The 14,031-nt window shown below is 30.3% G+C and overlaps 1 protein-coding gene across 2 annotated transcripts; it reads right to left on the bottom strand.

The window, feature by feature from the left end:
* Positions 1 to 3,401: 3,401 nt before the first annotated feature.
* Positions 3,402 to 14,023, bottom strand: LOC130903743 (calcium uptake protein 3, mitochondrial). Of its 2 annotated transcripts, XM_057815996.1 has the most exons (9): positions 13,520 to 13,905; positions 13,336 to 13,471; positions 13,121 to 13,231; positions 12,835 to 12,882; positions 11,113 to 11,195; positions 10,975 to 11,019; positions 7,171 to 7,654; positions 4,323 to 4,480; positions 3,402 to 3,550 (listed from the first exon to the last, which is right to left on the bottom strand). In XM_057815996.1, the coding sequence occupies exons 1-9, from the start codon at positions 13,715 to 13,717 to the stop codon at positions 3,479 to 3,481; spliced, it is 1,335 nt and encodes a 444-aa protein (XP_057671979.1). In that variant the 5' UTR covers positions 13,718 to 13,905; the 3' UTR covers positions 3,402 to 3,478. The 2 variants fall into 2 exon arrangements, with proteins under 2 accessions (XP_057671979.1, XP_057671988.1); XM_057816005.1 differs by lacking the exon at positions 10,975 to 11,019 and having other exon boundaries at positions 13,520 to 14,023.
* Positions 14,024 to 14,031: the final 8 nt, after the last annotated feature.

The following is a 14,031-nucleotide window of genomic DNA, read 5'->3' as shown; positions in this document are numbered from 1 at the left end:
TACTATCAGTACCGTTAATGGATGGTTCCTGACTTTCTTTAGCGACTTATAGACAATTTACTTATTACTCTGCTTAAAGAGTATATTTTAAATGTGCTGTATGTTGATAAAAAAAATCACAAAAAAAATCTAACAAATAAGTGAAGTAGCAAAGGACTGGAAAAAGTAGAAAAAATTGATAGGAGAGTGAAAACTAAAACCCAAATACTTGAAAGAACAGAAATAACTCTAGACAAGAAGTGAATATGAAAGTTACTTCCATCTAACATGGGCGGAAAAACTATATACGGTTCTACTTCTTGATATATCGGTAGATTTGAACGCAGATTGTTTTTCTGAAGTTTGTTTCCTGTTTATACTAGTTTTTACAACTTTCTCATTAGGTATTTTCTTCCGTGAACTAGCCCCTCCTATTAAATACGCTTCCATGACTTTTTTCTTGAACACTAATTCGTCTTTTAACATTTCAGCTTAGAATTGTCTTTGAGGTACTACCAGACGGTGACTAGATTTCGATTTGATTACGTTTCTAGTAGGTGATTGACAGGCCATACAAATTTGATACCAAGAATTTGTTTACTGTATGTAAGGTTTGGTATAGATAAATTAAAAAGCATGTACATACTTCATATAATTTATTAATATGACAATATTATCGCCAGCGTTTATCAGATCTGACTAGATTAACATAAAATACTTCCTTAGACTTGAAACATAATTATTTTGGCAACGAGTACTGACTAGTAAACATTCACAATATTCGATATCATGATAGACAATATCATAATTTTTACATTGTATAAATCAAAGAAACTGTTATCAGTAATGTTTAACAATTAAGTTTTCAAAGCAACGATTCACTTGTAGTAGAGTCAATTGCTATAATTATCCTAGATTTCAGATAATATCGATCACAGTTTATGAAGATATAAATAAAAATGTATATAAATATGGAGATTGTAACAATATGGTAACTTTGTAGACCAAGGATCGAATTCCATTATAAATTATTAAGTTCTAAAACTTTTTCCATTTTTTTTAGTAAATACTCAATTGAATGTTCGACTAGAATATATATCAATCATATTTTAAAATATAACAATCTTTAACACAACCTTTTGAACAATCCGATAAATCAAATTGTGAACATAACGTATAAAATACTAATAACAAGCCAAAAACTAACTATAAATCCTAACTAGTAAAATAGTAATTATTTTAATCATGCTTACATATCAGAAGCCTGTTATCTTATACCGGGTGGCCAGATAAGAGTATAATATATCTATCTGGAACTTTTTGTCATAGTAATGTGACCAAAAGAACTTATAATGATAACCACCGTACAGTGAGTCGTTTAGTACAAGATAATTTTTAAATTTACATAGCTACTTTTATCCACTTGTATCGAGGCTAATTTTTCATATCATGCCACCACCCCTTGCTATTTAATTATATATAAAATCGTCCCTCCACAATTGGGATGGAGGAATTCCAAAGACCGAAATTCTCTACTGTAATTTATTATGCAAAATTTTGCTTTAATGTGTGTGAATGATGCTTCCCAGATGTATTTTCAACTGAAAAGTTACTCAGCCAAATTTTCTCAAAAGTGGACTGCAATCTAATACATAATAGACCGTTTTTGAATAATAATGAAAATTGATTACAGCCACTGATATTGCATTTAAACTAAGCATGCATCCTCATCATTTGGACGAAGTCTTCCTCAAGTAAAAATTCATCTTTTAAAACTAAAAACCGTAGGGTTGAATACTTAGTGCAATCGCGAAGTGTCAGCTAGTTGGATAAAGCTGCTGAAATACTAAATAATTTATTCAGTGCGAGAACCGTTGTTACTAAAAAAAAATTCGGAATCTTCTGAAAAAAAGAAGCTTCCAGTAGAATGGAATGTAGCTCATTCAATTCTACATCCCATTTAATTTTACTCAAATCACTAGGGATGCACGAGGCCCACGCGAACGCCATATATTGAGCAGTGATAATATAGCGTCGTCCATGTTGTTAATACGTTTCGAGGAGAGAGGACATACCGGAGCATTGCTAGCGATTTTTGTTTGATGGAGTATGGCTTTTTTGAGGGGATATGGTCAGGAATTGACACATCTTGAACGTGAGCGCTATCAGAAGAAAGTTTAGGAGTGTGGTTGTGATTTAAGCTGCAGTAAGAAGATAAGGACCAGTGGCCCCACTTGACCGAATTAAACAGACTGGAGTACCTAGTTTACCGCACGGATTTTACGACCAAAGAAGCTATGAAGAATTACAAGAGTTTAGAAGCTCACAATTTCGCCACCTCTAACCTTGTATTTCGCGTCACAGGGACAAAAAATTCAACCCTCATGATTCGAGAACCCCAAAAATTGAGATATTTACCCCCCTCCCCCCCATTGCCGATGCAGCAACAACTTTTGTTTTACGGAAATAACTCAGTACAGTTATTTGACTAATGATTAAAAAGTTTGAAGGTATATTTAGTTGTTTTTTGTTTAGTGCCTAGTAGTTAACATCGTGATTAAGATTTGCGAATTTATTTTATTTTACTTTTATATTAACTAGTACTTAGAATACAATGAACAGAATGCATGCCTCAGTTTGTCATTCTATTTAAACCACCATCTCAAAGTAAGAAAAGGTGAGCTTAATATGAAGTGATTCAGATCATTTGCAAATGGAAAGCTATGGTTATTTTACAGATTCAACCAGGAGTAAATGTATAAAGATTTACTTGAATTAGCATAAACATCAAAATCTGTAGATAATCTTATAAGAGAGAAATTATTTTCTAGTCTTTATTTGATCACTTTGGTAATAAAATTTTCTACTACAAATTTCATTCTTAACTGACCACCTGTACTTTTACTGAAATCTATTTTTTTAATGTGACATTTTTTTTATTAATTCCCTCTACACAAGATAAAATTCTTATTTTCATTTCAATATATATATATATATATATATATATATATATATATATATATATATATATATATATATATATATATATATATATATATATATATATATATATATATATATATATATATATTATATAGAGTTACTACAAATAATTTTTATTATGATATATATTTCTGTCTCCACTTTTTATTTGAAAATAATAAGGTACTGAATATGTATCATTAAGTACTGACGTGTATTAATAACTTAGAATCTAGCAAAACAAAGTTATTATTAAAATAATGGCACAAAATCAAAATATCACAATTAATTTGGTTTTTTTTATATGACAACCTAAAAATAACAACCAATACAAAAGCCAGTTCACTGCACAAAAGTAATAAATAAATTTCAAATGCCTTCTGTGCAATCTATATTCAAAAATATTACTCGGTTAATAAAAAAAGCAGCAAGTTACTGCAGAGATTTAAATCCATTATATAATTAAAAAAATTGTTAGTTCACATTTGCAAAAATTTTTGGTAATTGTCAAATAGTTTTAGACAGGCGATTTCATTTCTTGTTTGATACATGATTTGAAAGCTTCCCAACCTTCATTCTTGGCATAAGACTGTAAAAATAAACAATTAGTATTAGCACTACGATTATTACGATAAAAAATGTCATGTCATATGACCCAACAAGGGTACTTGCATGGTTTGAGAAAGAAATAGTAGCACACGTTACGTTGCCGGCAACGATAACCTCGTGATCATCAAGTAGACAACTGTTCAATGTTTTTATTAAACCTATGACGTCACAACTGAAAATCAATGAGCTTCCGAATACTTATGTATTCATCATCAGGGACTAAAATTATGATTAAAGTATGATATACAAAATATGTATAAAAGTGTAACAATAATAAAAATTACCCAAAACAATAAATCAAATAACGACAAGGAAGATTATATCATCTGTGTGAATCAAATAAACAGAAGTAGTAATAAAAGATCTAGGACTTGACTAATACTTAGAAGATACGTTATGAAATAAACAAAAAGTTGGTACAACAATACATGTGAATCCAAATGAAGCCCACAACATTTTTTTCTTAGTAAGTTGATTTTATAAAAACTAATGATGAAAATATTGGTATTGAGCTAGAAAATGAGAAGAAATGTACCAATCTCTAAAAGATTAAATTACTATAAGCTCAAATAAGTTTATTGCGGTATTTTTATAAGATTCTGAATTCCAGTGACAATCAAAATTTTTCAAGTGATCTAACATTTTATAACTTCATCAATCACTAACTTTTACAATATTGATGTAGATGAATTTTTTAGTTCTTTCATAATAATGGTGACCATAATATTATAAACTACACCTTTTTTACTTACTTTGAACCCTCTATGCAATCTATCTTTCATTATGGCAATAAATTCTCTATAGCTCAGAAGTCCATCACCATCATCATCAAATATGGCAAACACTGTGTGAACTATATGTTGAGTCAAGTTAGTTCCTGTGCATATTTTAACGGCTCTGTGAAATTCGTCTAAGAAAGAAATGCAAAATTATTATGGAAATCTAGTAAAATATGAGTTCAAATTATATTTTAAGCAATTTTATTGATTTTCAGCTTGGTAGGAATTTATGTAACAGAACTAGTAGAAATGTGAGTACCAAGTTTGTATCTATTAATTCATCTTATATACACAATAACTATGTTCCTAATCAATGTTTCAGAAACAGATTTATGCGGAAAAAACATGTTTTTATCACACCACATATGTGTAAGTTATAATTTTTGTTTCGGAGTGTCAGTGATCAACGACATCCCTGTTTCCACATCTTTTTTTAATATGTGATCTAGATTTGAAAATAAAAAACAATTACTAACAGTCTCGAAATTATTGTTCAAAAAAAGTCCATGTATTTTCACAAATGCCTAGAACTTTTTATTAAAAGCAGCATTGGTAAAATGAAGTTCATCCCATCCAAGAAACGAGGCCCAAAAAATACTACCACCATACAACACGTTTTACTAAATGAGCAACTGAAAGGAATGCCCAGAGAGTTTTGCGAAAATTGTTCAAAAATAATATGTTAACGACACACTAAACTCTTTCGACCACAACGAGAAGTTGGACCATCAATTGTGAGACCCAGGCACAAAAGAAATATTACAAGTAGAACTAAGAAAAAGTATCCCAATTCAAAGTTCTTTAGAAGAGTCATCTAGTGAAATGACATAATGCAGAAGAGAGCGGGGAGGACGTTCGGCAAGAAATATAATCGGACTGAGGAAACCTTAACGGAATTATTGAAAGATGAATTGCTAAGAGAAAGAAAATATGTTTTCTTAAAATTCAGACAGACAAAAATTTAGGCTTGTTTAGAATGTATCTGTGGTTTTAAAATCTCATCTTTCATCTTTAAAATTTCATCTTCACCAACACTGAGGAGAGAAAGCGGCATCCATCGACCTGAATTCATTTTTTTTTTCATGTTAAGGAATACCGATTACATTATGTAGGACGTTTTAAATTGATTTTTTTTTTCAAATTTTCTAAATAGAAGTTTTTGGAAAAACAAGTGTTTGCTTTCAGTTTGGATCTATATTGAATATAATATAAAAGTCTTATTCACTAAGTATAGTGATCAAAGTCACCCCGACAAACATTGTGTAAAAATATATTGACTGATTTTCATCTTTGACCTTATGTATTGAGATAGATTATGATAGATCTATGCAATTTCTAGCCCGTCATCAAAGGCACCCCAGTCAGTTAGGTAGCTTTGATCTGCCCTTTTAGTTGAACATTGATGTATAATGAACGTTGCAAGTTTTTTTTTATTATAACAAGTTTTTATGAACAATCAGAATATTTTTTACATTCTATGGGTTAATTATCTCGCGAGTGTTAGAAAATTTAACATCTATAATGTCTTGGTGAGGCTTACGTCCAGTGATGCAACTTCTTATACCTCATATTAGATCTATTGGCCAACTTTTTTTCAGTCTTTGGATAACTTCTTGTACAGTGGACACTCCCAGGTCCACGTGAATTGTGTGATTTGTTATATACCATGGAACATCTGCTAGTTGACGGAATATTTTAGATTGGGATCTCTGAATAATATTTGTATTAGATTTGGAAGCGCAACCCTACAGCTCTACTCCATTTATGTCCATATAGGCTTGATGACAGATTTGTAGAAAGGACTTTGTTTTCAAATGACACTTTAGATTTTCTCCTTATCAACCATTGTAGTTCTCTTGGTTTTATATCAATTTGTTTTCTTTTTTTTAGGACGTATTGTTTCCAGTTAAGTTTTTTGTCCAGGTGGACAAAAGCGTGTGGTATTTCCGTATTGTTTAACTTAACTGGCAGACATGTATCCGGACGTAGCGTGAATGTTACATTTATTGATTTAGTCTCATTAACTTTAATCCTCCATTTTTGTAGCCACTCTTGTAATTGGTCAAGAAGAGCCTGGACATTTTTTGCTGATGTTTGTGGTCCTTGATCAGTAGAAAGGATGACTGTGTCGTCAGCAAAAGTTTGTTGTATATCTAGCATCTCTGGTATATCTGATCTATACAGTATGTAAAATAGCGGGCCTAGTACGCTACCCTGAGGCACCCCTTCTGCTATAGTATAATTTTTGGACTTTTCCTCATTAACTTTTGTTTGGAAGATTCTGTTGGTTAAGTAAGATTTCAGAAGTAGGTACTAGTTTGGGGGAAGAGTTCTTTTAATTTTTTATAACAGCCCTTGATGTCACACTCTGCCAAAAGCCTGTCCGATATCGAGAAGAACAGCAGAATAGTATTCTTTGTTTTCCAGGGATTTATTTATTTTCTGATTGACTCGGTGGACTTGTTGCACTGTCGAATGTTTTTGTGGGAATCCAAATTGATGGCAGGGGATCCGATTCTGTGGAGGTAAGTCTTCAGTTATTCTATGTAGGAGTAATTTTTCAAGTTTGAGTTTGAACATTGTAGGTAGAAGGCTTATTGGACGGTAAGATGACACATTGGTTTGGTCTTTGTCTGGTTTACTATTCTTTGTCATTGCAAGTTATATTTTAGTACACAAATCGATAAAAACAGCCTAAGTATCCCCAAAGATTTACTGTAAATGGAAACGTTTCTCAGACGTCTCGAGATGAAAATCAAGAAATATTTACAGCAATTTGACTTATTTTTTAATAACAAAATTAAATGAAGATTTTATTTACCTTTAGATATGGGATGGTCTGCTAGTGTATACATTCTCATAGCAATCGTAAAATCTTCCAAATTATTCAAGAACTGACAAAATACATGAAATTCTTCAAACGTAATCCCCTTTGTGTCTTTTATTCTATCTAGTAGTCTATCCAGATACATATCATATTCGTCGGTGTCTAAATATGTATATCTCAACAATATTTTTGCAAAATCTACCTCAGAAATTGTAGAAAGACCCTTGGAAAACTCATTGAATTCTAGTTCAAGTACTTCCGTTTGTAAATGTAACATGAATTTCTTGAAACTTTCAAAATTGAGGTCGCTGTTGCCCTTAGGTCCGAAAAAGTGAACTATAAGTGTGGTATCAACGATATGTTTTCTCTGAAGTCCTTGCTCATCATCAACATACTGTTCTTGTATAGTAGCCACGTCTTCATTTTCATTAGTCATACCCCTCCTACCTTTCCAAGCATGGCTGAAGATTTTCTCCATCTAATCAACATTAACAATAAGTCAATAATTTTAATTTGGTTATAAGTTATATTAATATGAAACGTTGTTGTTTATTAATCCAGAATTTGGTGTGAGAGAACACTGAAAATGTTAAATAATGCTTATGGTAAAATGTATACATATTTTGATTTTTTCATTGCATTAGAAAACGGAGCTTTTATATAAAAAGAAACTAAGTACGAAGTTCTTGTGACGAAATAGAAAGTTTAGCTCATGATGTTAATTATTTATTTTGACATATTGTCTGTTATGGCCGACCATTCTTATAAAGTAATTAACTTAAGTGAAATTATGATTAAACACTTTCAAGCAGCATTTTAGAAGCACACATAAAAATTCCATTTCAGTTAATTTTAATATAAATAGTTTTGTTAAAATTATTATGCCAACTGAACACTTATATTTATAAAAATTCTAAAATCTCTTTCGTGATTGCAAAAATGAAGAAAATTAGGTTACACTAAAAGTAGCAGATACCTCGAAAACATTCGGTACATCTCGGACAAAGATTTGACAGAACCCGATATCAACATATCCTTAGTGTGGTGAATTTCACATGGACGTCCATATATGTAATACTTCTATAAGATATTCCGACTAAGGAAGACAAAATGGCAATGATTTCTGTAGCTCGGTTCTGCGCATGCTTGAGAATGCGCAGTATAAATAAAGTGTCTCTAACGAGAGAGAAAATTAATATTGTCGACACCGTAACGTAGGGACGTTTTTTCCCATACCAACTGTCCATATACGAGTATTACATATATGACACGGAACTATTAAAGGTTAGGTTAGGATGAAGGGGCCTTGATTGTCTATTTTATATCAATAAAATCATTTTGTAGTATGATTTAGGTCTTATCAGATGTATTTACAATAATTTCAAATTAGGACTATAAAAATTAAATTAGATAAGTGTTAAAAAATGGTGTAGTATACTATTGTATTTTACTTTCATATTTCATGTAAATGTTGTCGGGTATCAAAGTAGAGCATTGATTTTATTTTGATAAAAATATTACTAGCATGTTTGTTGCAGTTTCTTCTTGCGAGTTATAATCGAAACTGCGGATCTTTAAATATATGAAATACCTCAATGTTTTTTTTAAGTTCTATATCTTCTCCCTTTTCTTGAACTCCTCATACTAAACCCCCTATAGGCAAATCATACTGAAAACGAACAATAAAAATGGTTAATGGTTATAGTTACAAAAAAATCTATTCTTGCATGCCATCATTTTACACACACGAAAATAAGAATTTTTTATGATGGAAATCTACTTCAAAATAACTATAAAATTATTATTTTAGTAGGTATATGAAATCAACACTTTTATATTTTGTTTTTAATAGGTGATTCCTCCCGAGTTTTTAACAAATCACATAGGTTAGTTTGGGCTACCTCATAAATCGCATATAAGTGGAAGTTGTTCCGACTAAGTGAAACAAAAAGTGTATCGTTCTCTCTCCCCTCCGAGCGCTTCGGTTAGTTCTACGCATCTTTTGCACGCATGAAGCATGCGCAGTATAGATAAAGTGTCTGTTGAGAATGCGCAGAACCGAGCTGGAACCTCGAAGGATAAAGAAATCGTTGCCATTCTGTTTTCCTCAGTCAGAACAACTTTCACTTATAGAAACTGTCCATATAGAAGTATTACATATATGATAAATCGATGTTATGAGGTTGGATTACGTATGTCTTAGATTATAAAAGACGTACGTTCGGTTTTGATGATTCGACGGAATTTAAATTCTGCTCCGAAATGGGCCGAATGTTTCGGAGGTATCTGTGACTTTTAAAGTTGAAGAAAATCTGTAATGGCTATAGAAGTAGTCACCAAATTTTGTTATCATTCAAGCAAATTTAATACATGTGTATAATACCTACAATTCCAATTTAACACATCATTAGTGCGAAAAAATACTAAATATTATATGATTTGAATAATGAAATTTGATATTAGATATTTTTTCAAAAGTTATCAGCTTACAAAAAACTCACAGTTGCAATAGATTACTTGCATGGTTTGAGAAAAAAACAGTTTTGGATAGTTTATATACAACTGTATATAAATATATATATATATATATATATTAAATTCTTTGATCAATATTTATAGAGAAAATTATTGAAAATTCAAAAATGTTGTAGATAGTTTAAACATTTCATTAAGGCCGTAATATTGCTTGACGCCATAGGTATAAAATAAACATATGATACAAAGTAAATACAATTGTTCTCTTGGTTATTCTGAAATCAGCGTTATTATTATACTTTTATTAATCTGAAAAATGGTATATAAATCGTGTTTGCGCCAGGATGTAAACATACCCCGACTAAAACACCTGATATATTTTTTTTATGGTGAAAATTCGTTATGACTGTAAAAGGATTCGAAAATTGTAAGAATTTTTTTTTTAAATTGTAACTGGTACAAGTCCCTTAATAAAATAATTGAGTAGTTGTCTGCTTGATGATCACAAGGTTATCGTTTCCGGCACCGTAGCGTGTGCTATTAAAATACAGCTTTCATTTATTACTTACATATAATTAAAATATTTTTTTATAAATAAGAATAAAGCGAATAAACATAATTACTATAAAATATTAAAATAAATTAAATTTGTATCTTGCTAACATTAAAATGATCTTGGAAACAAAAATAATTACATCTCGCAAGATCATATGTTCAGTGTTTATTTTATACCTATGACGTCACGTAATATGGCGGCCTTACTGAAATATTTAAACTAGCTACAATATTTTCAAATTTTCAATAATCTTTTTCTTTATAAATATTGATCAAAGAATTTATAAAAAAATTTACTAAGAGTTGTATATAAACTATCCAAAACTATTTTATTTTCAAACCATGCAAATACTCTAATAGGGCTTTCCAGTAATCCTCAAAAAGTCAAAGACCACAGAGTGATAATGAGAATAGGATTCTGCATGCCGTCATAATCATACCACTACATTTGATCTGATATAAACCAGTAGGTGGATTAAAATAATTGTATATGTTCCAACATATAGTAAGTAGTCACAACAGATCCACAAGAGACAAAAACAGAGTAGAAATGGACCCAATGAGTAAAAAATTCAGCTGTTAATATCAAAAAACAATCACACAATTCAATTATTATTGAATGTAATATCGTTCAATCAAGATTATACACATGTATAATAATGTTGCAATATTTTACACTCTTAATTACAAGAGCAAAACAAAATATGCACAAAATGCATTACAAATGCCACTAAGCAATCATATTGGTATGCTGCAGCATTAACTTACTGTATCATTGTCTTCACATTTTTTGCCTGCCAATAGTTTTCTTACCTACCCACGTAATTAAATAGTTATAATAATTTGCCACAATTCATGAATTTTTCGAAATAACAAACTGAACAAAAATTTTAAAAGAGTACATACCACTAAAAACTCATTTTTGTCAACTCTCTGATTACCATCTGTATCAAACATATTAAAGGCAATTTTAAATCCAGATTCTGGTTCTGCAAGGAAAATAATTAAATATTTCAAAAATATACACTTCAAACAATGAGTGTTCGTGTATTTTAAACAGTGGATTAGATATTAGGTACGAGTACGAATCACAGACAGTTACTGAGGCTGACAAAATAACAAATGCCAATTCTAGAATGAATGTTCACAGTAGCAAGTGGTTTGAGTTAAAACCAATACTGAAATTTTATTCTTTAATTTTAGTTGTTAATTTGGAGAATAACACAAGACCAATGTGTAATTATTGTGTGTAATTAGGTGGTATCAAGAAAAGTTAAAAAAGTGCTAGGGCCAGAGAAAGGCAGAATGGTGTACAAAATACAAGCTGTGTTACTATCTAAATAGATCTGCCACTGATAAAGGTTCTTCTGATGCTGAAGCTGATGTTACTACTGGTCAATTCAGGTGAATTCAGATCAGATAAGAAGAAGGATTCAAAATTCCATGTCTCATGTTGTAGAGAAAACTTCAAAAGAGCAAAGCATTATTGACAGGAAAATTGCACCATTTTTCTATTCTGCAAATATTTATTTACATATTTATTGACATAATTGATTCATTGACACCAGAGTATTCTTTGCTTAATCTCAAACAGTTAGGAAGGACTTATTATATGAAGAATCTGGAAAAATAAAGCAGAAAATGAAAAATGAAATGGATGGAGCTACTATCACTTTAATTCAAGACGCATGGTCTAGTGTAAGTAATGATCCAATCATTGGTCTAAAAAAATATTGTGTAGAAATTGCATTAAAATAAATAGAAGATCAAATTTTGGGAAATCTATTTTTGCTGTATATACAGACAATGAGTACAAAAACATCATCCTAATGTGCTCACATTTGGACACTTTACAAATTTTTCAAATCTAACAGCATTTTGAATCAAGTTGTCGAAGTACAAAAATATTTCAGGAATCACCATCAAACTCATGGATGGCTTAAAGATTATGATTGCTTGATGCTACAAATACCTGACAATATAATAAAAATCAAAAGTAACGTTAGCACCTGAAAATAAAATTAATTTGAGACATGAAGTGACAAAATTTTGGATAATATTGCAATTTACAAAGAATGCTTAAATTTAAACAAACAGCTCATAATTATATCTTTAGCACTTCAAGAACTTTAAAAAGATACAAAATAGTCATTTTCTGTTGAAATTTGGAATAATTTTATCATATTAAAACGTTACAAACACAATATTGGACCTGGGTATTTTTTAGCAAATATAATGGATGCAAAGTATAGAGGGGAAAGGCTTAGTTTCAAAATTAAAGACACAGACTATTTTCCCAAATATTGTGTCCCAATTTTCAACTAAAGGTATAAGAATATTATTGACACCGTGAGCTTATATATACAGAATATTTGTATAGTATTGGATCGAGAGTATTATTTAATTTTAAAATTATCAAATTTTCAATTATTTAAAGATACTGCATTTCAAAGGATACAAGTTTGTATATCATTTTTCATTGACCAGAAAACAAAATTTTATGTATTCTGAGCTTACTTGGAAAGTGTAATTTGTGCAGTGCTAATGCATATATTTCCTAAAATTATCTAATGTGTTTGAAGTCATGATAATAACTTTTTTATAGGAATTCATTGAATTGTTACTTACTTGTTAATATCGACAGAAGAAACAGGTACTCAGTATATGAAATAATACCTAAAAATATTCGTGTTTAAATTGTTAATATCAACACAATGAGACAATACTACTTTTTAAATTTCAACAGTTTTTCATAAATTTTTCAATCAATCAGATCATATCAATAAAGACTGAATGTATTTGAAAAAGAAATAAATAGCTGCTGATTTTATTTGCAGTGGAAAATGCATATCTTCTATTAAAAATAAAAAGATTACGCAGTCCTATATGTACACATTGAATTTAAATACTATACCTTTATCTCTTAGGCTTCTAAACAATCTTGGTGACCCTTGACTTAGGGAAGGTGTGGCTTCTCGAATTTTTTCCAGCTCTTTTTGATTTAAAACTTTTCGTTTCAACCGAGCTGCCAAAAAATATATTTTTTGAATAAATAGATTGTATAAATTGCGTTTTTCATTTATTGGAGAATGGTAAAGTATGTTTTGAACTATTATTTAATTTACTTACGCCGTGGTTCAGCTTCAACTACTGATTCGAGAAAATCTTGGGGTGTCATATATAACTGACCATCATACTCAACAGAAGCAAATCTAATAAAGCGTTTTTCTCTAGATGTTAATTTCACCGCCTTTACATCTTCCTCCTGCAATATGACTTTTAAAAACGAGTATTAAATGATGTACTTACTTACATTTTTAGGTTGAGCCGCATACACTGTCTGATTTGACTTTATCTTGTAAGCAAAAATTAATGTGGTAGATCCACCTAATATATAAAGAAAAGATGGACATTGTTTCTGAATTCCTTTAGAGCTGATTCTACTGAAGAATCTTGTTGTTGTTATATTAAATTTAGATAAATAATTACGAAATACATGAGATACTGCCATAATTATATTTTTATACAATTGATTGTTTATTATGGGTACAATAGGTATCTTCTATGATTCAATAAATTTTCCATAGAATCCTTGAGGTTATGTTATCACAAAAATGACGTCAGTTTTACAACAATTTTCTTCGTTTTATTTCCAGTCATAAAAATTTTATCTGTTCCCAAGACCATAATATGATTCATTTTTCATTGATATACTACACAGTATCATATAATTGACCAGTTGTTTTCTATACCCATAGTTAATCGTTACGATGGTGCATATTTTTAATTAGCACTTACGAACGCTTTTGACAACAGTGACATCTA

The sequence above is a fragment of the Diorhabda carinulata genome, chromosome 1 (genome assembly GCF_026250575.1).
Source record: "Diorhabda carinulata isolate Delta chromosome 1, icDioCari1.1, whole genome shotgun sequence".
NCBI lineage: Eukaryota > Metazoa > Arthropoda > Insecta > Coleoptera > Chrysomelidae > Diorhabda > Diorhabda carinulata.
This window is presented reverse-complemented; position numbering and strand designations above follow the sequence as displayed.

What these genes read in the sequence shown, in the direction of transcription:
- LOC130903743 (XM_057815996.1), bottom strand. Translation starts at nt 13,717, where the DNA reads ATGGCAGTATCTCATGTATTTCGTAATTATTTATCTAAATTTAATATA. An exon ending in AGTTGAAGCTGAACCACGGC is followed by an intron (nt 13,232 to 13,335) that starts GTAAGTAAATTA and finishes ATTTTTTGGCAG; the next exon opens with CTCGGTTGAAACGAAAAGTT. An exon ending in AATGTGAAGACAATGATACA is followed by an intron (nt 7,655 to 10,974) that starts GTAAGTTAATGC and finishes AATGTTGATTAG; the next exon opens with ATGGAGAAAATCTTCAGCCA.